The sequence below is a fragment of the Bison bison genome, unplaced genomic scaffold (assembly GCF_000754665.1).
Source record: "Bison bison bison isolate TAMUID 2011002044 unplaced genomic scaffold, Bison_UMD1.0 scf7180017864508, whole genome shotgun sequence".
Classification (NCBI taxonomy): Eukaryota; Metazoa; Chordata; class Mammalia; order Artiodactyla; family Bovidae; genus Bison; species Bison bison.
Genome location: NW_011495064.1, coordinates 905281 through 931828, shown reverse-complemented (window position 1 = coordinate 931828; position 26548 = coordinate 905281). Strand labels below are relative to the sequence as shown.

Below are 26548 nucleotides of genomic sequence, written 5' to 3'. Positions count from 1 at the left end.
CACCCCACTCCAGTACTCTTGCCTGGAAAATCCCATGGATGGAGGAGCCTGGTGGGCTGCAGTCCATGGGGTCGCTAAGAGTTGGACAAGACTGAGCGACTTCACTTTCACTTTTCACTTTAATGCGTTGGAGAAGGAAATGGCAACCCACTCCAGTGTTCTTGCCTGGAGAATCCCAGGGACAGGGGAGCCTGGTGGGCTACTGTCCATGGGGTCGCACAGAGTCGGACACGACTGAAGCGACTTAGCAGCAGCAGTGCTGGGTCTGTGGCTGCATGGGCTTTCTGTAGTTCCGGCAAGTGGCGGCTGGGGCTGCAGTAAACGGGCTTCTCATTGCTGTGCCTTCTCTTGCAGAGCACAGGCTCCAGAGTGCGTGGTCTCAGTAGGCGTGGCCCCCGAGCTCTAGAGCACAGGCTTAGTACTTGTAACACTCCGGTTTAGTTGCCCTATAGCATATGGAATCTTCCCAGACCAGGGATCAAACCACTGTGCCACCAGGGAAACCCCTCCACTTTTAATAAGATATCTCTCTTTCCTTTAAGTTACCCCAAGTTTCAAAATTTTACTAATGATCATTAAGGGTGATCTAGGCTTTCACTAGTGCTCATTTAAGGTCATTCCAGTATCTATTCCTTGCCTGATTCCAAAACCAGTCCTGCCTTTTAGATGTTTGTACTGGCAGCACCACATTTCCAGAATCTGTATTAGCTAACTATTGCTGCACAGATTGCTACTCCAAACTTAGAAGCTTAAAACAATGAAAGTTTGCCTCTCTGTTTCTGTGGGTCTGAAACGTGGGTATGGCTTAACTTTGTGATTCTGGCTCAGCACTTCTTGTGAGGTTGCAGTCATTTCCTCGTCCAAGTTCAGTCACGAGGCTCTTGGCAGCCTCAGCTCCTCAGCATGTGAGCCTCTTTACATGTCACAGCAGCGTCCTCATGGTTTGGCTCACTTCCTCCAAAGCAAGTGAGCCAACAGTGAGAGCAAGCGAGAGCACCCACGATGACAGCTGCAGTCTTCTTCTTAACCTAAGCACTTTGGACAAAATCTGTTTACTAGAAACAAGCTTCTAAATTTAGGCCTCACTCAAGGGGAGAAGAATTAATCTTTACCTCTTGAGGACAGGAGTAATAATTTGTGGACTTTACCTTTAAAACTACCATCCAAGAATAGATAGGAAAACCCCCAAAGGAGGAATATATGGGGTGACCCTAACATATTAAAGCACATTAATGCTCTGTCATTAAAGCAGTGTGATACTGGTACATGGAAAAATAGACAGTGAAACAGAAAACTATTTTCCTCATTTATGGTAGATTTTTGAAGGACAGGTAGGAATTAGTTGGTTGACTGAAGAGACACAAAGAATACAAAAGCAAAAAGGTGTGAAAAGGCTGCCATGTTCAGGGAAGTCACTGAAGTCTCTAAAGTCTGGCACTGAATATTTGAAGGGTTCACTAAGTGGCTGTCCTGTTAATTAGCTTTCTACTATCCATCTTTTGCCCTCTTTACTCACCACGATGTGGTATCATGCTGTTAAAGAGTCCCACAGAAAACATAATCATTTAGACTTGAACTTTAGTACTTAGCAACCAAGTGGATTGAAAGAAATAATCCACCAGTGTATTATAAGTAAAAAACAAAATTAAAGGAACACTTTCAAACACTAAACAGATACTAAACAATACCCCAAAAAAAGAAACACAAAAATTCTGAAATAAAAAGTATACTATCCTTTTCACTTAAAAATGTAATAATTTTAATTACTCTCTTCTATTTCTAGCTATATTTAATGTAGTCCAGTTGCTAATTTCAGGTTAATAGTTACTCTTACTTATTACTATATATGAACCACATAGTGTATTTTTTTTTTATAATAGCCTACCTAATGGCTTCTTAAATCTGTATTCTAGACTCATTTTGCGGGGGGATAGCCTGAAGAATGAGAAGGCAATGGCAAGCCACTCCAGTATTCTTGCCTAGAAAATCCCATGGATGGAGGAGCCTGGGGGCTACAGTCCATGGGGTCGCCACGGGTCGGTTGTGACTGAGCGATTTCACTTTCACTTTTCACTTTCCTGCATTGGAAAAGGAAATGGCAACCCACTCCAGTGTTCCTGCCTGGAGAATCCCAGGGACGGCAGAGCCTGATGGGCTGCTGTCTATGGGGTCACACAGAGTCGGACACGACTGAAGTGACTTAGCAGCAGCAGCAGCAGCCTGAAGAATCTTCTTCTTTCAGCAGAATCTTCTCTTCTCTGATGGCTCTTCCTGAAGCAAGGCCCTTGTTTGAATTTCTTCTTAGGCGAGTCTTCTTAGTATTTTTCAAATGAGAAGTGTTGTCTTCAGCCAGAGCTGACTTCTGCTAGTAACACAGCAAATTTGGCCTTTAAATCAATAATATTTATTTCAAATCCTAACCAAAAAGATTAGATACTTAAGCTTAAAGTGTTTCATAGCATAATTATAAAAAGATCTTCATATCACCTATCATATCAACAGAAACAGAGCAGCACCACAAAACTAAACTCTGGGACATTTAAGAACAATATAGAGGAAAACAGTTAGTCATCTTAAGTGAGCATGTAAGAACGGAATCGAGGAAAACAGATCTTTCCATCGAAAGTATCAAGAGGTCAATTTAGTTTGGCACATTTTTACTGAGTTTGTTCTAGACCTTCATGCTGGAAATGCAAGGACAATAAAATATAGAGCCAGTGTCTTTGTTGATAAGAACTTTAAAAAATTTTTTTAAAGAGGATGCTCAACCTGGGAAGGTAATTGAAATGAATGAATAATTCATTTGGAATAATTGGAATGAATGAAATTGCATTCATACTTGAAAAAACTTATTCATGATATTTGTCAATCACTATCAATTACTTGTGGTTTGCATTTCATCTTTGTTCAATTTTGTGGACTGGATTTATTTTATATCTATAATTTGGAATGTTTTGGTATCTTTTAGATTTAGAGTACTTATACAATAGATTAAGAACTCTAAAGCCGTTTTAGGTAAAAAAAATAATAATTCATACTCAATTCATGTTCTAGGACCTTTTTGGTGATGAGGAACCAATTTTACTTCCTTTAAGATTAACTTAAATTTAAGATACCTTTAGAGCATATTTTCTGTTTTAAGTCCTTGGGCCAAATGGATGATGGAGAAAATGCTGCCATAAAATCTCTGAGAAAAGAGGAATATGTACTTTCCTTCAGAAAATTTTAGAGAAGATGGGGTGGAGGTGGTCTTTGGAGCAAGAATTTTTCAGTTAATACTTCAGAACCTACTAGGATAATACAATCTATTGGTTGGCCCCTCTGGTTGAAATAAGCTTATTCAGTTACTAGTTAAATTTTCTTCCTTTTGTAAATTTAACAGTTTTGGTTTTTCCTTCTTTTAGCATAATTCTCCATCCAGTGATGATAGTTCAGAGTATAGCCTTGATTCAGAGGTCGAACATACAGAAACTTCCCACAGAAAAAGATCTGGTTTCTACAGAGATTATGACATTCCATTTTCTCAGGTATTTCTTTATTTTTATTGTAAAATATATGTATATAATATGTATATAAAATATACATAGCATAGAATTTACAGTTTTAACTATTTTTCTTTCTCTACAAATTGAAGTAGAATTGACCTACAACACTATGTTAGTTCCAGGTACACAATGTATTATAATAATAGCATTCATTATTTCTGTACATTACAAAATTATACCATCACAAGTCTGGTTACCAGACTTTCACTTATTTCACTTAACATGATGCCCTCTAGGGTTTCATTCTTTTTTATGGTCAAGTAATATTCCATTGTATATGTGCTACATATCTTTATCCATTCATCTCTGCTGTCACCTACAGAGATATTACATTATGTTTTCCCTGTGCTGTACATTTCATCCCTGCGACTCACGTATTTTACAACTGGAAGGCTCTACCTCTTAATCTCCCTGGCCTATTTCTTTTATCCGCATTCCCCTCTGGCAACCACCTGTTTGTTCGAATCTGTTTCTCTTCCGTTGTTTGCTCATTTGTTTGGTTTTTAGATTCCACATATAAGAGAAATAACACGGCATTTATCTTTCTCTGTCTGGGTCATTTCACTTAGCGTGATGCCCTGTAGGTCCATCCACGTTGTTGCACGTGGCAAGGTTTCATTCTTTCTTATGGTCGAGTAATATTCCATTGTATATGTGCCACATATCTTTATCCGGTCATCCATTAATGAGCACTTAGGTCGTTTTTGTATCTTGGCCACTGTAAATAATGCAGCAGTGAACACAGGGGTGCATATATCTTTTCAAATTAATGTTTTTATTTTCTCTGGGAAAATATCCAGAAGTGGAACACTGGATCATATGATAGTTCTATTTTTTTAATATTTTGAGAAACCTTCGTACTGTTTTCTGTGGTGGCTGCACCAATTTACATTCCCACCAACAGTGTACAAGTGTTCCCTTTCCTCTGCATTTTCACCAATACATGTTATTTCTTAGCTTTTTGATGATGGCCATTCTGCCAGGTGTGAGGTGATATATCCTTGTGGTTTTGATTTGCATTTCCCTGATGATTAGTGATAGTGATATTGAGCATCTTTTCATGTGTCTGTTGACCACTCATATATCTTCTTTGGAAAAACTCACTATTTTCACCATTTTAAAATAACAGTTGCTCAGTGACATTAAGTGTATTTACCGTGTTTTGCAACGATCACTTCTATCCGTTTCCAGAACATTTTTGTCATCCTAAAGAGAAGCAGTATCTGCCAAACAGTAATGCCTCATTTCCCCCCTCCCCCCTCCTGGTATCCACTATTCTTTCCATCTCTGTGAATTTGTCTGCTCTGGGCACATCACACACTGTCCTTTTGTGTCTGACTTTTTTTACTTAACGTAATTTTTTCATCTTTGTTGAAAAAAATTTTTCCATCTATGTTGTATAGTATGTATCAGAATTTCCTTATGTTTTGAAGCTGGATAATATTCCATTATAGGTACATACCACATTTTGTTTATTTATTCCTTTATTGATAGTTATTTGGATTGCTTCCACCTTTTGCCTGTTGTCTATGAATACGGGTGTATAGACATCTCTTTGAGACTCTGCTGTCAATTCTTTGGGGGTGTAGACCTAGGAGTGAAATTGCTTGATTATATGTTATTTCTGCATTTAACTTTCTGAGGAACTACCAACTGTTTCCCACAAAGGCTGCACCATTTTACATTTCTGCCAACAATGCTTGAGACTTTTCTAATTGTTCCACATCCTTGTCAAACTTGTTATTTTCTGTTTTTTGTTTGTTTTGTTTTGGATAAGAGCCTTCTTGTGCATATGTGTGCAGTCGCTAAGTTGTGTTTGACTTTTTGCAACCCCATGAACTATAGCCCACCAGGCTCCTCTGTCCATGGGATTTTTCTGGCAGGAATACTGGAGCAGGTTGCCATTTCCTCCTCCAGGGGACCTTCTCGACCCAGAGACTGAATCCTCATCTCCTGGATTTCAGGTGGATTCTTTACCACTGAGCCGCCTGGAAAGCCCAAGAGCCTTCTTAATGGATGTGAAATGATATCTTTTGAATTGCTGCCTTTTAAAGAGAAGAATTAAGCTTTCAATTTCATTCTTTGCTTTCTGATATTTAAAAAAATATTCTATAAAACATGCTACAAATTTCAAATCTTTGAACATAAAGAATACATCATGTATTTGTTTACTAGGGCTTCCATAACAACATACCACAGACTAGTGGCTTAAACAGCAGAAATTTACTTTTCTCACAGTCCAGAGGCTAGATCTGAGTTCAAGATTGAGGGGCTGGCAGCATTGGTTTTCTCTGAGGGCCACAAAGAAAGGATCTGTTTGGCTTTTCTCCTTGGCTTGTAGACTTGTAGACCTACTCACTGCTTTGTCCTTGTATGGTCATCCCTCTGTGCACGTGGACCCTTGGTTCCTCTGTGTGTTCAAATTTCCTCTTAGACAGAGAGCAGTCAAATTGGATCAGGACTCACCCTAACATCTTCATTGTGACTTAATCACCACTTTAAAGTCCCTTTCTCCAAACACTCACATGTTGAGGTATTGAGGGTTAGGGCTTCAATATACAAATTTTGTGCCATCTACCTTTTCAAGTGCAAATGTTATTTGATGTGTTTTAAACAGAAAAAAAAAGTAAAACATGATATACTTTATATCTTCCTTAAGTATATTGCATTGTATGAGCAAAACTTCAATATAAATAATTACTTTGTGCTGGAAAAATCCTGGCGCTCTCAGGAGTACTGAGGAGTATTCACGTCAGTGTGCATAAACCTCAAAATCCACAGACTTACTGGGGATTTCTAAGGTTTCCACTTTTTCCAGACTCTGGACTTCTCCTTTTGTTCCCAAAGGTTAAAAGGATAGTCAAAAGTATTGTTGAACCTGTCAGATGATTTTTCATGATGGGCCAATGCTTTCAGAGCAAAAACAGCTCCAAGTACTGCTCACTTCTGGGGATTTTCAGCTACTCCATGAATAATGGTCCAGAAATCCTTCACTAATTTGTTAGCTCTCTGATGTCTATAGAAGTTTGAAAAAAAATTTTTTTCTGCGTTTTTTTTAGGAGAAGGGCTGATCTGAATTAAATTACCTAATCTGGCATTAGAAAAGAAAGTTCAGGATCATTTCCTTCACATACGCTTTAGGGTTGACTCACTGATATTAGAAAGTATATCCTAAAAATCTCGTTTAATGAGATAAAAAGTAGGTACTATATGTAAGTTTTACTCTAAAAGGCAATAATAGAATATAGTATTAGCATCTAATTATGAAATTGAAATGCTTAATATGTTTTCCTTTTTCCTCATCCTTGTTCAGGGTCTCCTGTACTCTTATTTCATGTTTATAATGATAGCCTGTATTACAGAAACCAAATCTTCCCCCACAGACATTCTAGCAGGTATATAGCCTAATAATCAATAAGCAAAATGATTGGAGAAATTATATCTTTTGGTAGAATTTATAGTCTTTTTCGTTTCTTTTATCTTTAGGAGGGCTTTTAAAAATACTTGCTAGATCCTTGCTGCTGAGTACATTTTGTTCATTCCAGATGATGAACTTGTGAAGCACGAGGAGCTCTTCTCTGGGGCTGCTCTGTAACCCCTCAGTCCATTTAGCACTTCCAGGAGAGCTTGGGTGATGCCCTGATGTAAACACTAAGCACTGCAGCAGGCATGTTAGAGTCTGTCACTGCAGAAGGAGCCCTGAGATGGGAGATTTGCATCATTAGAGGGATAGGATTATTTGCAGTTGGGAAATCAAGGGAGGGATGAATTGAAAGTTTAGGGGTAATTCTGCTTGAAAAACTAGGAATTATGGAGATTATTTTTGTAAAGGCTGTGAAAAAATCAAGAGAACTGGATTATTATTAATGCTTAAAAGCTTTTGTGGAAAGCATCTAATTTCTAGAGAAAAATTCAAAGTTGCCCATTAACAGTAATCTTTAGTAATTAAGCATTGAAATATATCATTGAAAAATTAATATAATCACATTTTTAATAAAAGGAACTGTAAGTACCATTCAATGAATTAATCTTCAGCTTAATCAAAACAATTCTTTTTTTGTTTTAATAGTGGCTTTTTAAAAAATGTAAGAAACACTGCCTTTTGGCTATGATCCTAAATCCACTTCTGAATTTCTAAAGTGCTAGACTGAGAACAGTTGATAAACTTTAAAAACGTTGCTTTAAGAATGTTGGAAGTCACGGGAGGCTGGAAAGCCGGCACCTGGCACCATGTGTACTAGGGGTCCACTGGAAGGCGAAGGCCGGGGCTGACTGGGCCGGGCGTGTGCGGTGTGGGGCTGGCCGGGGCTTCGTTGCCATGGAGCGGGATGAGGATCAGCTGTCCGTGCGGCCCACTCTCAAGACCGAGGGGCTGTGTTTCCTTCATGTAAGAGAAATTAAGGAAACAATTCCATGCACCATTGCAACGAAAAGAATAAAATACTTAGGAATATATCTACCTAAAGAAACAAAGAACCTATATATATAAAACTATAAAACACTGGTGAAAGAAATCAAAGAGGGCGCTAATAGATGGAGAAATATACCCTGTTCATGGATCGAAAGAATCAATATAGTGAAAGTGAGTATACTACCCAAAGCAATCTATAGATTCAATGCAATCCCTATCAAGCTACCAATGGTATTTTTCACAGAGCTAGAACAAATAATTTCACAATTTGTATGGAAATACGAAAAACCTCGAATAGCCAAAGCAATCTTGAGAAAGAAGAATGGAACTGGAGGAATCAACCTGCCTGACCTCAGGGTCTACTACAAACCCACAGTAAAGACAGTATGGTACTGGCACAAAGACAGAAATATAGATCAACGGAACAAAATAGAAAGCCCAGAGATAAATCCACACACCTACGGACACCTTATCTTTGACAAAGGAGACAAGAACATACAATGGAGAAAGTGAAGTGAAGTTGCTGAGTCGTGTCCAACTCTTTGTGACCCCATGGACTGTAGCTTATCAAGCTTCTCTGTCCATGGGATTTTCCAGGCAAGAGTACCGGAGTGGGTTGCCATTTCCTTCTCTAGAGGATCTTCCCGACCCAGGGATCTCCCACATTGCAGGCAGCTGCTTTACCCTTTGAGCCACCAGGGAAGCCCAATGAAGAAAGGACAATCTCTTTAACAAGTGGTGCTGGGAAAACTGGTCAACCACTTGTAAAAGAATGAAACTAGAACACTTTATAACACCAAACACAAAAATAAACTCAAAATGGATTAAAGATCTAAATGTAAGACCAGAAACTATAAAACTCCTAGAGGAGAACATAGGCAAAACACTCTCCGACATACATCACAGCAGGATCCTCTATGACCCACCTCCCAGAATGTTGGAAATAAAAGCAAAAATAAACAAATGGGACCTAATTAAACTTAAAAGCTTCTGCACAACAAAGGAAACTATAAGCAATGTGAAAAGACAGCCTTCAGAATGGGAGAAAATGATAGCAAATGAAGCAACTGACAAAGAGTTAATCTCAAAAATATACAAGCAACTCCTGCAGCTCAATTCCAGAAAAATAAACGACCCAATCAAAAAACGGGCCAAAGAACTAAACAGATATTTCTCCAAAGAAGGCATACAGATGGCTAACAAACACATGAAAAGATGCTCAACATCACTCATTATGAGAGAAATGCAAATCAAAACCACAATGAGGTACCATTTAACACCAGTCAGGATGGCTGCTATCCAAAAGTCTACAAGCAATAAATGCTGGAGAGGGTGTAGAGAAAAGGCAACCCTCTTACACTGTTGGTGGGAATGCAAACTAGTACAGCCACTATGGAGAACAGTGTGGAGATTCCTTCAGTTCAGTTCAGTTCAGTTCAGTTGCTCAGTCGTGTCTGACTCTTTGTGACCCCATGAATTGTGGCACGCCAGGCCTCCCTGTTCATCACCATCTCCCGGAGTTCACTCAAAATCATGTCCACTGAGTCAGTGATGCCATCCTTCCGTCTCATCCTCTGTTGTCCCCTTTTCCTCCTGCCGCTAATCCCTCCCAGCGTCAGAGTCTTTTCCAATGAGTCAACTCTTTGCATGAGGTGGCCAAAATACTGGAATTTCAGCTTTAGCATCATTCCTTCCAAAGAACACCCAGGACTGATCTCCTTTAGAATGGACTGGTTGGATCTCCTTGCAGTCCAAGGGACTCTCAAGAGTCTTATCTAACTCCACAGCTCAAAAGCGTTAATTCTTCGGCGCTCAGCTTTCTTCACAGTCCAACTCTCGAATCCATACATGACCACTGGAAAAACCATAGCCTTGACTAGATGGACCTTTGTTGGCAAAGTAGTGTCTCTGCTTTTCAATATGTTAACTGAAAATAGAACTGCCATACGACCCAGCAATCCCACTGCTGGGCATACACACCAAGGAAACCAGAATTGAAAGAGACACGTGTACCCCAATGTTCATCGCCGCACTGTTTATAATAGCCAGGACATGGAAGCAACCTAGATGTCCATCAGCAGAGGAATGGATAAGAAAGCTGTGGTACATATGCACAATGGAGTATTACTCAGCCATTAAAAAGATACATTTGAATCAGTTCTAATAAGATAGATGAAACTGGAGCCTATTATACAGAGTGAATTAAGCCAGAAAGAAAAACACCAATACAGTATGCTGCTAAGTTGCGTCAGTTGTGTCCGACTCTGTGCGACCCCATAGATGGCAGCCCACCAGGCTCTGCCGTCCCTGGGATTCTCCAGGCAAGAACACTGGAGTGGGTTGCCATTTCCTTCTCCAATGCATGAAAATGAAAAGTGAAAGTGAAGTCGCTCAGTCGTGTCTGACTCTTCGCGACCCCATGGACTGTAGCCCACCAGGCTCCTCTGTCCATGGGATTTTCCAGGCAAGAGTACTGGAGTATACTAACACATATACATGGAATTTAGAAAGATGGTAACGATAACCCTGTATGCGAGACAGCAAAAGAGACACAGATATATAGAACAGTCTTATGGACTCTGTGGGAGAGGGCAAGGGTGGGATGATTTGGGAGAATGGCATTGAAACATATATAATATCATATGTGAGACGAATCGCCAGTCCAGGTTTGATGCCTGATACAGGATGCTTGGGGCTGGTGCACTGGGATAACCCAGAGGGATGGGATGGGGAGGGAGGAGGGAAGGGGGTTCAGGATGGGGAGCATGTGTACACCTGTGGCGGATTCATGTTGATGTATGGCAAAACCAATACAATATTGTAAAGTAATTAGCCTCCAATTAAAATAAATAAATTAAAAAATAAATTTATATTAAAAAAAGAATGTTGGAAGTCTAATACAATGTCTTCAAAATTCAAAATCGATGTTAATTGATTTTCTTGATTGCTTCAGTTAGTATTTACTTTTTCTCTATTTTATAATTACTAGAAAGGACTTAATATTTCTCTGTATTTTATTAAAAATGCAGTCTCATGTTGGTATTCTGCCAGGGTAGTATTTTATATCACATTTAAAATGTACTAAACTGAAAATGAGTCATGGTCTGACTTTTTCTAGATCCTCAAGTTGTAATTATGTGCAATTTTTTTCTTGCTTTCTTATAAAAAAATTGACAAGATATGATAGAAGTAATGAAAATATTTCGGTGAATAGAGAAGTACTTGCATACTATCACTAAATAAACTTCTAGGACTACAATGTATTTTTTATTTTTACATGCTTTAGTAAAAAGCAATAAAATTCATAATGGATAAATGCAATTAATAGTTTCTAATGAGCAATTTATTCATTAGATATTTTTCATTATTAGGGACATCTGTATTTTTTTCCTATTAAATCTCATATACAAGCGTTTCCTTTTTACAAACTTGACCTTACATAATTTTTATTAAATATAATATGCTTAAACATGTCATTTGGGAATTTTTCAATCTTAAGGAGACTCTGCATATTTTCTACCCTTTCTCCAAGCTATTTTACTATTTTTTTTTTTTTTTCTATTTTCAAAAAGACCTCTTTGGGTTTTTGGAGAAGGAATTCGTGTATGTTGATACGGATTTTAAAGTACTCTTGTGGATACAAATATTGAGGTATGGAGCATGAGAAATGTAAGACATGGGCATGGAAAACAAAGTGAACAAGACACACTCACCAGCAAGGTTTTATGAACATTACAGTGTTTAATAACATCAGAGTAGCATTTAGCTTTTTAAACTTAGTTTTAAATAGTTCCATAGATAAATTCTAACCACAAGACAGAACAACTCTTTTCCCTTTTTTCTCCCAGCTTTCTGGGGATGGAGGGGTGGGGGAAGATGTGCTGTGTTACGATCAACTCCTCTATATGTAACTGAAAAATCCTGACAATGGTTATTCATTTTCACTTAGCATGGACATATATCAGGAAGCTACATGGCATCAAAGAAGAGTCAACATAACAGAAAATTTAAAAGTAAAGACTATGATGAGTACAGTACCTACAGTGATGACAACTTTGGTAGCTACAGTCAGGAAACAGAGGAAGATTTTGCCAGTCAGCTGAAACAATACAGGCAAGCTAAAGAAACCTCAAATACTTCTTTAGGATCATCTTTTTCTAAAGAACCAGGGAAAAAACAAAGATTGAAAGGAATTCAGCAAGGTAAGTTTGAAATTGTCTGGTTTTGACTATGAAAACTTTATTAAGATAAACAGGTAGCTATGAAATAAAAACTTAAATTTCTTAGCCCTTTGTAATGGTCAGTTTATTCCTGTGGTTCCTGAATTTGTTTTTCTTTATTTAGTAGACCTTGAGGACAAAAATCTATAGATATTTCAATCTGCATGATATCTTAAAATTTGCATTTAATAGATTTCCTAATATTTTTAAAGTATATAAAATGTAGAACAACTTTCCTGTTATGTCTTTTCCCCTCTCTTCTATATGGTATCAGTATACTGAAAAAAAACATTACCTACACTTTTCAACAGTTACCTTGTGTTACTTTATATTTTAGACCCTATAAAGACAGAATCCTAGAAAGCTATTCTTTTATTAGAGTTTAAAATATAGTGATCCTCTTTGCTGTTTAAATATACTCAAGACTATAGACTTTTTAAAGAATATATGTATTTTATTGAAATATAGTTGACTTAAAATGTTGCAGGTACACAGCAAGATAATTCAGTTATACAAATACACAAATACTATTTTTGAAATTATTTTTCATCATAGGTTATTACAAGATACTGATTATAGTTTCCTATGCTATACAGTAAACTTAAATAAATGCTAGAAATCTAGCATTCTACTCATACTAAGCCAAACAAGTGAAATCAAAATGTCATAATTTTTTTGTTATGTAAAAATTCATAATTTTCTAAACTATATGTATTATACATGTTTATACATATGTATGCAAAAGCTTTTCTACTATACTTGATAAAGGCTTGAGAAAGAACATCAAAAAATAAAAATGAAAAAGAAGAGATCAAGAAATTGGAAAACATAAACTAAATGAAATGGGGGCACTGAATATGAAATACAAAAAGTGAAACAAACTAGATAAAAATAAAAGATCATCATATAGTCCAGTTTAGTCAGTTCTGTCACTCAGTTGTGTCCAACTCTTTGCGACCCCAAAGAGGAGGACTGCAGCATGCCAGGCCTCCCTGTCCATCACCAACTCCCAGAACCTACTCAAACTCATGGGTGATGCCATCCAGCCATCTCATCTTCTGTCATCCCCTTCTCCTCCCACCTTCAATCTTTCTGATCATCATGGTCTTTTCCAATGAGTTGGTTCTTCGCATCAGGTGGCCAAAGTATTGGAGTTTCAGCTTCACCATCAGTCCTTCCAATGAGTATTCAGGACTGACTTCCTTTAGGATTGACTGGTTGGATTGCCTTGTAGTCCAAGGGACTCTCAAGAGTCTTCTCCAACACCACAGTTCAGAAGCATCATTTTTAAACACAACTGCTCATTAGAAACTTATCTGGAGCTCTGGAGAAAAAAAGCAATACCTGAGCATTTGTATTTTTCAAAAAGTTTCAAGATAACTCTGATATGCGTCTGGAATTTAAAAAGTGATTACAGGTCTTTTTGTTAGATCCTAGTTTGGGTGATATGGAGTTCTATTATTTTTCTGTTGACCAATCATGATATAATGGTATTAAGTGAGTAACAGTTACATAATCACAAGAGTAAAAGATGTTTATCAGTTTTCACAATCAATAGCCATACAAAAAATAAAAGAATTACAATTGCAAGCCATAATGGGAACAATGGAAACATAATGGATTAACTTAACAATGTAAAATAACTACAATTTGCCGGGGGCGGGGGTGGGGAGTCAAGCAGAGTGGTGTAGTAAATGGAAGTGCATACATGCATATGTTTTCATCCACCCAACCAAGGACTATACACATTTTTCTGAATCAGAAATAAGAACAAAACCTAAAGAAATTTTTGGAATGATAACCTATTCATCTGTTATATTGAGGTACATCATCCCTGGGAAAACCAGGACAAGTTTCCATAGAAATTATGGATCACATAAGGGTCAAATTAGCCTTAAAAATTGTCTAGTTAGCATGTCTGCTTCAAGAAAACTGGTGCAAGATGAGGCTGAGGTGAAGTGGTGAAACCCAAACCCTACATAACTTTTTTTTTTAAATTTTAAAATGTAAATTTAAAATTTTATTTATTTTTATTTTATTTTTTTAAAATATAAATTTATTTATTTTAATTGGAGGCTAATTACTTTACAATATTGTATTGGATTTGCCATACATCAACATGAATCCGCCACGGGTGCACACATGTTCCCCATCCTGAACCCCCCTCCCACCTCTCTCCCCATCCCATCCCTCTGGGTCATCCCAGTGCACCAGCCCTGAGCGTCCTGTATCATGCATCGAACCTGGACTGGTGATTCATTTCACATCTTTTAATTAGCACTGAAAAAAAGAATCCATTATGAGTAAATTTGGTTATTTTTATGGCTTTATTTTTTCTTGATTTCCTAGCAAAATTCCTTTGAAAAATGTGAACCGAGGCTTTGTTGAACTAAAGAGAAAGGAATTTGTCTATACATGTGCTATTGTAATTAGCACGTTTGTTCTGGAGTCAGACATAGTGGTGTTGGGGATCATTCCACTTGGGGAATAAAGGGAATGTGGAGTCCTTGTTCATCCCTTCCTACCTGGGGTTTTTCCTTTCAGACTCTTTATTTTTGTTCTGTTAATGAATTGACTATTGCGATTTATTCTGAATTTCATTTTTTCCCCCAGAATTATGAAAGTAATATATGGACAAATGCAGAAAACTTTTTCTATGTGTAAAAAATGATAACACATAAAGCAAAGACCAAAGATAAAAACAATTTGAATCTCTACACTCAGGGACAATTACTATTAATATTTTTGGCAAACATTCTTCTAGAATTTTTGAGAATTATTTTTAACAAAAAACTATACACTGTTAAAACTCGTTTTTTTTTCTCTCTAACTGTGAATTGTATTTCTGTCATTCTTACATTAATGAGTAGATTCTAATGCCTACATTCTAATAGATGCACCATAATTTATCTATTAAATTGCTAAATTTGTTTGTTAGTAATTATTTGAGATTTAAGTTGCATCCATTTTTTTAAAATTCTGTGATTAACCCTGCATATTTATACATATCTCATCTTGGCAAACTTTTTTCCTAATAATAAATGCTGAAATGTAGAATTGAGTCAAAAGGCATAGGCACATTTGAAGATTTTTGACCCATATACCAAGCTGATATTCAAAAAAGTATTATAGCAACTTATAACACTTCTGCCAGTGTGCAAAAATGCCAGTTTCTCCAAATCCCTACTACCGTTATTCTTTGAGGTGAAAATTGGTATGTTAATTTTTAATTTCTTTTAATGAAGTGAAACTTTTTTTCATGCATTTATTGGCTGTTTTGTAGATTTAAGATCATTGCAAAACTTAATAGTTCAATATGATTTTGGTAAGATGAGAAATCACTTTGTATTCTAACTTACTACCCTAATATATAATTTTTATAATTTAAGTATTTTTATAATTTAAGTATAATTTAAGATACTTTTAAACATCAAGTTTTTCAAAAGTAAAAGACAAGTATGAATTTTGCTTGGCAATATATGTGATATCCAGAATTATCAATAGAAACAATTTGCTACAAATTAATCACTAATAATATTTCATTGTCTTCCTTAGAGAGGAATGTAATATTTAATTCTCTTAAAAAACAGAAAACCTCCTTAATTGTGTATTCTAAGGAGCAGTGAGAAGGATAAAACTAGATTTGACTTCTCCAGCCATGTGTATCCTTGTTCCTTGCCTTCCTTATGTTGCTAACATCACTTGAGAAACAAAACAATAAGAAGCAGTACCTTAAAGTAAAATGTAAAGATGGAATTAGTTTTTTCATTGAATCTAGAGGGAAAAAAGAATGCACTGTACATTGTAGACTATTTAAAATATACTATTCTCTGTAAACTAGTAGGTTGGTGTGCTGTTTTATTTATAATGTCTAGAGTACATTTTAACTTTTGTAGGTACTGAGCAGAGGGTTAAAAGTTTTAATGTTGCTCGTGGACGAGGTTTGCTGAAAAAAATCAAACGCAAAGACCGTGGCGGAAGGGTCAACAAAGGGCCAAATGTGTTTTCAGGAACTGATGACTATCATGAGGTAATGAGAATTTATATATATTGAGGATTCTACCTTTTAACTTACTTGGCTGCAAATAAAGCATTGTGATTTTAATGCTACTTTCCTAGTAAGTGAAAAATTTCTAGTGCAGATCAAATGAATATAGATGAATTTCCAAATAAAAGTTTTGTTTTACTTAGTTACGATGCTAGTATACAGGTGCACGTTTAGGTGGCATTGAAATAAAACTGCTAAACTCGAGAGCACTTCAAAATAAAATTGATACGTCTGAAAGCAAACATTTTTGTTCTGTACGTTCTCTGTTGCACTTTTCCTTCCTAGGGGTCATCTTCCCTAGATGGAAATGGCAGTAAAATGCTTGGTAGCTCAATATGTGGCAGGACCAAGAAGGGAGACGGTGGTAAATTCACTTACTTACTAGGATTGAAATCCTTGAAAGAGAAGAAAGGAGGTATTAATGTTTGGAAGGGTCAATTTATGAACCATGTGTATAGTAGAGACTGAATAAATGTATGTTGAATTGAACTGAACTCTGTACAAATACATTTCAACCTTGTAGTGACTTTCTAGATTAGAGTGATCCAGTTTCTGTATTCTGCCATTGTTCCAGTAAGATTTGATTGAATTATGCAGAGCAAGGGTGGGTTATCAATAGCTGTAACCCTGATTGATAGAAAAGGGATAGTAACATTGTAATTGGAAAATGCTCAGTTTTCTAATCTCTGGGTTTAAAGATAACAGGCAAAGATTTTTTAATATACTCCTTAGTATACTGTTTAGGGAGTTGCTAGCAAGTATGACCTTAAAAAAAAGTTTAGGACCAAATAAATGTGTGAAACCCAGCACATACTACTCTACTCTGGGTGATTCTTAGTCAACATGAACTTTAAAGGCTCTGAGCAGGTTAGGCAGAAAGAAGTCTGTATGACTTTGTTCAACCCATCATTTCTAAAATTTGCTTCACCATGAACTTTTTTTTCCCCACACACCTGCAAACATTCACTCTTAACCCACTATTCTGTGGAATAACAGCTTTGCGAATAAGCTTAGAATTTCTGGGAAACTAACCTGCCTCCCCATCTTTCTAGGCAGCTGTGGTTGTCTAGGATGTGCTGCTTTCTCTAGACCAAATCCATGTGAATACTTTCTGAGTAAACCTTCTCCTACATTCAGTACTTATACCCCATACATGAAAAAATGTTAGCTTCCAAGAAAGTATGGTTTTGAGGGAGTTACTGCCTATCTCTGAGCTTCAGTTTGCTTAACCTGTTGTATTAGAGTACAGTATTAAATTAACTCTAATGGCCCCTTCAAGCACTAACATTTTAGATGTTTCCAGATCTAGCTCGCAACTAAAAAATTTCTGAATCTTGTAATAGAAAATCAGAATAAATTCTTTCTTGTGCATTTACCAGATTTAGGACATTTTTCCTTTCCTGAAGAATCTGCCTGTCAAGCAGGAGACGCGGGTACTGTCCCTGGGTTGGGAAGATCCCTGGAGAAGGAAATGGCAACCCACTCCAGTATTCTTGCCTGGAATATCCCATGGACAGGGGAGCCTAGCTCACTATAATCCATAGGTCACAAAGAGTCAAACATGATTGAGCGACTAAAGGGGTTCCCAGTTGCTGCTACTGGTAAAGAACCCACCTGCCAGTGCAGATAGACATAAGAGACATGGGTTTGACCCCTGGGTTGGGAAGATCCCCTGAAGGAGGGTGCAGCAACCTACTCCAGGATACTTGCCTGGAGAATCCCATGGACAGAGGAGCCTGATGGGCTACATAGTACACCTTGGTGCATTTTTCAGTGGGTTTTACTGGGGGGGGGGTCATTACCTAATATTTTTACTTTTTGATTTCAGAGTTATATTCCTCAAGTTGGCTTTTTGACTTCTCATGGTGCACTCTTTGGCTGCCTATTTATTACAGCCACAATCCTTGTGGAGAAGGCATATATGAACTGGTCATTTATATCTACTTGTTCTAAGTGAGCCTAGAAATAGAAAATGTTTCTAAAAAAAGTTTTAGTTCAGTTCAGTAGCTCAGTCACGTTCGACTCTTTGCGACCCCACTGCAGCACGCCAGGATTCCCTGTCCATCATCAACTCCTGGAGCTTGCTCAAACTCATGTCCATCAGTTGGTGATGGCATCCAACCATCTCCTCCTCTGTCATCCCCTTTTCCTCCTACCTTCAATCTTTCCCAGCATCAGTGTCTTTTCAAATGAGTCAGTTCTTCACATCAGGTGGCCAAAATATTGGGACTTTAAGCTTCAGCATCTGTCCTTCCAATGATTATTCAGGACTACTTTCCTTGAGGATTGACTGGTTGGATCTCCTTTCTGTTCATGGGACTCTAAAGAGTCTTCTCTAACACCACAGTTCAAAAGCATCAATTCTTCGGCACTCAGCTTTCTTTATGGTCCAAATCTTTCTTTATGGTCCAAATCTTTCTTTATGGTCCACATCCATACATGACTACTGGAAAAACCATAGCTTTGGCTAGACAGACCTTTGTCGGCAAAGCAAGGTCTCTGCTTTTTAATATGCTGTCTAGGTTGGTCATCGGAGAAGGCAATGGCACCCCATTCCAGTACTCTTGCCTGGCAAATCCCATGGACTGAGGAGCCTGGTGGGCTGCAGTCCATGGGGTCGCTAAGAGTCAGACACAACTGAGCGACTTGACTTTCACTTTTCACTTTCATGTATTGGAGAAGGAAGTGGCAACTCACTCCAGTGTTCTTGCCTGGAGAATCCCAGGGACAGGGGAGCCTGGTGGGCTGCCGTCTACGGGGTCACACAGAGTCGGACACGACTGAAGTAACTTAGCAGCAGCAGCAGCAGGTTGGTCATAGCTTTCTTCAAGGAGCAAGCATCCTTTAATTTCATGGCTGCAGTCACCATCTGCAGTGATTTTGGGCACCCCCCAAAAATAAAGTCTGTCACTATTTCCATTGTTTCCCCATCTGTTTGCCATGAAGTGATGGGACTGGATGCCATGATCTTCGTTTTTTGAATGTTGAGTTTTAAGCCAACTTTTCACTCTCCTCTTTCACTTTCATCAAGAGACTCTTTAGTTCCTTTTCTCTTTCTGCCATAAGGGTGGTGTCATCTGCATACCTGAGGTTATTGATATTCCAGGTTATTGATATTCCTCCTGACAGTCTTGACTCCAGCTTGTGCTTCATCCAGCCCAGTGTTTCGAATGATGTACTCTACATAGAAGTTAAATAAGCAAGGTGACAATATACAGCCTTGACATACTCCTTTGCCAATTTGGAACCAGTCTATTGTTCCATGTCTGGTTCTAACTGTTGCTTCTTGACCTGTATACAGATTTCTTAGGAGACAGGTAAGGTGGTCCAGTATCCCCATCTCTTTAAGAATTTTCCAGTTTGTTGTGATCCACATAGTCAAAGGTTTTGGCATAGTCAGTAAAACAGAGGTAGATGTTTTCCTGGAACGCTCTAGTTTTTTTGATGATCCAACTGATGTTGACAATTTGATCTCTGTTTTCTTTGTCTTTTCTAAATGCAGGTTAAACATGTGGAAGTTCATGGTTCATGTTGAAGCATGGCTTGTAGAATTTTGAGCATTACTTTGCTAGTGTATGAGATGAGTGTAATTGTGTGGTAGTTTGAACATTTTTGGCATTACCCTTCTTTGGGATTGGAATGAAAACTGACCTTTCCAGTCCTGTGGCCACTGCTGAGTTTTCCAAATTTGCTGGCATATTGAGTGCAGCGCTTTCACAGCTTCATCTTTTAGGATTTGAAATAGCTCAACTGGAATTCCATCACCTCCACTACCTTTGTTCGTAGTGATGCTTCCTTAGGCCCACTTGACTTCACATACCAGGATGTCTGGCTCTAGGTGAGTGATCACACCATCATGGTTATCTGGGTCATAAAGATCTTTTTGTATAGTTCTTCTGTGTATTCTTGCCGCCTCTTCTTCATATCTTCTGCTTCTGTTAGGTCCATACTGTTTCTCACCTTTATTGTGCTCATCTTTACATGAAATGTTCCCTTGGTATCTCTAATTTTCTTGAAGAGATCTCTAGTCTTTCCCATTCCATTATTTTCCTCTATTTCTTTGCATTGATCACTGAGGAAGGCCTTACCACTCCTTGCTATTCTTTGGAACTCTGCATTCAGATGGGTATATCTCTTCTTTTCTCCTTTGCCTTTAGCTTCTCTTCTTTTCTCAGGTATTTGTAAGACCTCCTCAGACAACCATTTTGCCTTTTTGATTTCTTTTTCTTGGGGATGGTCTTGATCACTGCCTCCTGTACAGTGTCACGAACCTCTGTCCATAGTTCTTCAGGCACTCTGTCTATCAGATCTAATACCTTGAATCTATTTTTCACTTCCACTGTATAATCATAAGGGATTTGATTTAGGTCATATCTGAATGGTATAGTGGTTTTCCTTACTTTCTTCAATTAAAGTCTGAATTTGACAATAAGGAGTTCATGATCTGAGCCACAGTCAGCTCCTGGTCTTGTTTTTGCTGACTGTATAGAGTTTCTCCATCTTTGGCTGCAAAGAATATAATCAGTCTGATTTCAGTATTGACCATCTGGTGATGTCCGTGTATAGCGTCTTCTCTTATTTGTTGGAAGAGGGTGTTTGCTATGACCACTGTGTTGTCTTGGCAAAACTGTTTGCCTTTGCCCTGCTTCATTTTGTACTCTAAGGCCAAACTTGCCTGTTACTCCAGGTATCTCTTAACTTCCTGCTTTTGCATTCCAGTCCCCTATGATGAAAAGGACAGCTTTTTTTTTGGTGTAAGTTCTAGAAGGTCTTGTAGGTCTTCATAGAACCATTCAACTTCAGCTTCTTCAGCATTAGTCGTTGGGGCATAGGCTTGGATTACTGTGAGATTGAATGGTTTACCTTGGAAACGAACAGAGATAATTCTGTCATTTTTGAGATTGCATCCAAGTACTGCATTTCAGACTCTTTCGTTGACTACAAGGGCTACTCCATTTCTTCTAAGGGATCTTTGGCCACAGTTGTAGTTATAATGGTCATCTCAATTAAATTCACCCATTCCAGTTCATTTTAGTTCACTGATTCCTAAAATGTCAATGTTCACCCTTGCCATCTCCTGTTTAACCACTTCCAATTTGCCTTGATTCATGGACCTAACATTCCAGGTTCTTATGCAGTGTTGTTCTTTACAGAATCAGACTTTACTTTAATCACCAGTCACATCCACAAATGGCCATTGTTTTGCTTTGGCTCTGTTGCCTCATTTTTTCTGAAGTTATTTCTCCACTTTTCTCCAGGAGCATGTTGGGCACCTACTTACCTGGTGAGTTCATCTTTCAGTGTCATATCTTTTTGTCTTTTCATACTGTTCATGGGGTTCTCAAGCAAGAATTCTGAAATAGTTTGCCATTCCCTCCTCCAGTGGACCACGTTTTGACAGAACTCTCCACCATGACCCATCCATCTTGGGAGGCCCTACATGGCATGGCTTATAGTTTCATTGAGTTAGACAAGGCTGTGGTCCATGTGATCAGTTTGATTAGTTTCTGTGATTGTGATTTTCATTCTATCTGCCCCCTGATGGATAAGGATAAGAGGCTTATGGAAGCTTCCCATGGAAATAGAAAATGTTTGTAAATAAAATTTATGTGGGTTTAAGACATTTATTTCTGCTTTATTGACTATGCCAAAGCCTTTGACTGTGTGGATCACAATAAACTGTGGAAAATTCTGAAAGAGATGGGAATACCAGACCACCTGACCTGCCTCTTAAGAAACCTATATGCAGGTCAGGAAGCAACAGCTAGAACTGGACATGGAGCAATGGACTGGTTCCACATAGGAAAAGGAGTACGTCAAGGCTGTATATTGTCACCCTGCTTATTTAATGTATATGCAGAGTACATCCTGAGAAATGCTGGGCTGGAAGAAGCACAAGCTGGAGTCAAGATTGCTGGAAGAAATATCAATAACCTCAGATATGCAGATGACACCACCCTTATGGCAGAAAACAAAGAACTAAAGAGCCTCTTAATGAAAGTGAAAGAGGAGAGTGAAAAAGTTGGCCTAAAGCTCAACATTCAGAAACCTAGGATCATGGCATCTGGTTCCATCACTTCATAGCAAATAGATGGGGAAACAGTGGAAACAGTGGTTGACTTTATGTTTTTGGGCTCCAAAATCACTGCAGATGGTGATTGCAGCCATGAAATTAAAAGACACTTACTCCTTGGAAAGAAAGTTATGACCAACCTAGACAGCATATTAAAAAGCAGAGACATTACTTTGTCAACAAAGGTCAGTCTAGCCAAGGCTATGGTTTTTCCAGTAGTCATGTGTGGATGTGAGTTGGACTATAAAGAAGCTGAGTGCTGAAGAATCAATGCTTTAGATTGTGGTGTTGGAGAAGACTCTTGAGAGTCCTTTGGACTGCAAGGAGATCCAACCAATCCATCCTAAAGGAGATCAATCCTGGGTGTTCATTGAAAGGACTGAAACTCCAATATTTTGGCCACCTGATGTGGAGAGCTGACTCATTTGAAAAGACCCTGAGGCTGGGAAAGACTGAAGGCAGGAAGAGAAGGGGACGACAGAGGATGAGATGGTTGGATGGCATTACCGACTCAATGGATATGGGTTTGGATGGACTCTGGGAGTTGGTGATGGACAGGGAGGCCTGGCGTGCTGTGGTTCATGGGGTCACAAAGAGTCAGACACGGCTGAGCGACTGAATTGAACTGAAGACATTTAAAATAATCCTATTGGAGTAGAGTATAATCAGTTTCTTTGCGTTTTCATGGGATACACACGTGTGTGTATATGTGTATATATATGTATATATGTGTATATGTGTGTATCTATATATACTTTTTAAAAAGAAACTCAAAGATTATGTTTTCCTGGTATTCTGATACTTTTTTTTTTCCCCAGACATCTGGTGAATTATATCATTCATCAGTTGTGAGCTCTGAGGATCAGATTTAACTTTACCTATCTATTGCCTCAGGCATTTGCTATGAGAGATTTCAGTAGATTGTGCTTTGTTCTCCATAGTCTAGCAAATTGAGGAAAAAGGGAAAACTGATACCAATTCAGAAAAGTAAATAGTTATGAACCTCCTACAGTGTGCAAGGCACTGTGCCTGCTAGGAGCTTGAAAAGCAGTGCTCTTTTATAGAGCTCGTAATTTGTTGTTAGTCAGCCTTCTTGTACTTGCAGCAAAAGTTGAATAGGGGCCTGAGGAGAACTAAGGAAAGCAAGTAGGGCTGTGAGATTTCCTATCATATACTGCTGCTGCTGCTAAGTCACTTCAGTCCCACCAGGCTCCCCTGTCCCTGGGATTCTCCAGGCAAGAACACTGGAGTGGGTTGCCATTTCCTTCTCCAACGCATGAAAGTGAAAAGTGAAAGTGAAGTCGCTCAGTCGTGTCCGACTCCTAGCTACCCCATGGACTGCAGCCTGCCAGGCTCTTCCTTCCATGGGATTTGCCAGGCAAGAGTACTGGAGTGGGTTGCCATTGCCTTCTCTGTGTCATATACTAGTTTTTCTTAATTTTCTTAAATTTAAAAGTTAAAGGTAATATATCCTCAATTTTTTTCCCTAAAGAAAATACAAAATAACCACACGCACAAGCAATCTATAACTCTGTAGAAATTCATCTAGAGATACACAGTCTTAAAGGTAGGGGTATATTCTTTTAGTTGTTTTTTTCTTTGTCTTTATTATTATAAACTCGGATCACTTTTTCACTTGGTAAGGTATTGTGAACATTTTGTGTCCCCAGATTGTCTTTCCATCTCATGATTTTTTAAATGACTTTATAATATTCTAAATGTACCATAATGTGTTTTATTTGTGTTCTAGTTTTAGATGTGTAGAGTATTTCCTGCTTTTGTTTGTTTTACTTGTAAATAATTCTGCAATGGTTATTTTTGTGGATAAATCTTCATGTGCCTTCCTGGTAATTCCTTCAGAATTTCATGCTGAAAAGTACAAATTTTGTGTCAAACAATATCGGTATTTTAAGTTTTCAACCAACTATACATGAAAGTGCATATTTTATTGTGTCTTTGCCAAAACTGAGTATTATTATTAAGTTTAAAGTTCTCACAATTTTATTTTGAAAAATGTAGTTAGATGTCTTCATTAAATTAGAGACAGGGTTGTTTGCAACTACCAGTACCAGTAAGCAGTTTTCCAAAAGCATGCTTTCATGCATCGCCTCTCTCCAGATAAATAAATAGCATCATAATGTTCAGTCTTCACCACTTTTAATGATTAGTGTGTACTGCTTTCTAGATCCATTTCAGTATGAATTTTAATGTCTTTTTAAATACTTCATATGTTTTATTTAAGTAAATTTTTTTCTTGCAGTATAGTAAACCAGGGAAAAAATGGAAGATTATGACTCAGGAATTTATTAATCAACATACAGTGGAACATAAAGGAAAACAAATCTGCAAATACTTTCTGGAAGGGAGATGTATTAAGGTAAATTTATAGGGGTATCATAAATCACTTTAACTTCTGAAACAATCTTTAAAACTTAAGGTCATTTTAGGGGGTAGTGAGTGTTTTCTCATATAGTTGGAATAGAACTAGTTCTTCAAAATGGATCTTGCATTGAATACTGTATAATTCATATAATTATATTCTGGGACAATAATATAGCTTGTTGAAATCAGATTTTATTTTACTGACACATGATGCTATGTGGCACGTACTGCTCAAATTGGCTTACTAATATTAAATGTTTTCATGTTTACAATGATGCAGTAAAGTTCAGTTACTGTTATTATTCTCATTTTAATCATGGTCAAACCAAGAGGTTAAATGAGTCCCCAGGGTAGCTTAGCCAGACATGGTGAGTGCTGGAGCCAAGCAGTGTCCTCTGAGGTCATGTTCACTGTTCTGCCTCTCCGCCCAAAGCCACCTCCACCATCCTGGGCAAGAATTCTAAGGGATTGTTTGAATTACTGAGCTCATTATTCAAAGATTGGAGATATGACCATGGTTCTACCATGAAACACCACAGAGAAAATTCAACTCAATGGTTTCTTTTTTTTTCTCTTTTTTTGTGAACAGGGAGATCAATGTAAATTTGATCATGATGCAGAGTTGGAGAAGAGGAAAGAGATCTGCAAATTTTATTTACAAGGATATTGTACCAAAGGAGAGAACTGCATTTATATGCATAATATCCTTTATTAAAAATGTTAACCAAAATATTGTAGTTTTCTAGTGTCATTGAGGCTTTAAAAATCTTAAGTACAATCTGGAAAGCCTAGTTTGGTTTTATTTATTTATTTATTTTATTTTTTAACTTTACAATATTGTATTGGTTTTGCCATATATCAACATGAATCTGCCACAGGTATACATGTGTTCCCCATCCTGAACCCTCCTCCCTCCTCCCTCCCCGTACCATCCCTCTGGGTCATCCCAGTGCACCAGCCCCAAGCATCCAGTATCGTGCATCGAACCTGGACTGGCGACTCATTTCATATATGATATTATACATGTTTCAATGCCATTCTCCCAAATCATCCCACCTCTCCCTCTCCCACAGAGTCCAAAAGGCTGTTCTATACATCTGTGTCTCTTGTTGTCTTGTATACAGGATTATTGTTACCATCTTTCTAAATTCCATATATATGCGTTAGTATACTGTATTGGTGTTTTTCTTTCTGGCTTACTTCACTCTGTATAATAGGCTCCAGTTTCATCCACCTCATTAGAACTGATTCAAATGTATTCTTTTTAATGGCTGAGTAATACTCCATTGTGTATATGTATCACAGCTTTCTTATCCATTCATCTGCTGATGCACATCTAGGTTGCTTCCATGTCCTAGCTATTATAAACAGTGCTGCGATGAACATTGGGGTACACGTGTCTCTTTCAGTTCTGGTTTCCTCAGTGTGTATGCCCAGCAGTGGAATTGCTGGGTCATAAAGCAGTTCTATTTCCATTTTTTTAAGGAATCTCCACACCGTTCTCCATAGTGGCTGTACTAGTTTGCATTCCTACCAACAGTGTAAGAGGGTTCCCTTTTCTCCACAGCCTCTCCAGCATTTATTGCTTGTAGACTTTGGATCATAGCCATTCTGACTGGCATGAAATGGTACCTCATAGTGGTTTTGATTTGCATTTCTCTGATAATGAGTGATGTTGAGCATCTTTTCATGTGTTTGTTAGCTATCTGTATGTCTTCTTTGGAGAAATGTCTATTTAGTTCTTTGACCCATTTTTTGATTGAGTCATTTATTTTTCTGGAATTGAGCTGTAGGAGTTGCTTGTATATTTTTGAGATTAGTTGTTTGTCAGTTGCTTCATTTGCTATTATTTTCTTCCATTCTGAAGGC

At 37.9% G+C, this 26548-nt stretch overlaps 1 protein-coding gene across 1 annotated transcript in view; it reads left to right on the top strand.

The window, feature by feature from the left end:
- The window catches only part of ZC3H6 (zinc finger CCCH-type containing 6), a 72586-nt gene that overhangs the window by 34765 nt on the left and 11273 nt on the right, over nucleotides 1-26548 (top strand). Inside the window, exons 3-7 of the mRNA XM_010829541.1 lie at nucleotides 3405-3527; nucleotides 11906-12158; nucleotides 16073-16206; nucleotides 24558-24674; nucleotides 25269-25380. Coding sequence (XP_010827843.1) covers nucleotides 3405-3527; nucleotides 11906-12158; nucleotides 16073-16206; nucleotides 24558-24674; nucleotides 25269-25380 — 739 coding nt within the window. The remainder of the gene's footprint in view (nucleotides 1-3404; nucleotides 3528-11905; nucleotides 12159-16072; nucleotides 16207-24557; nucleotides 24675-25268; nucleotides 25381-26548) is intronic.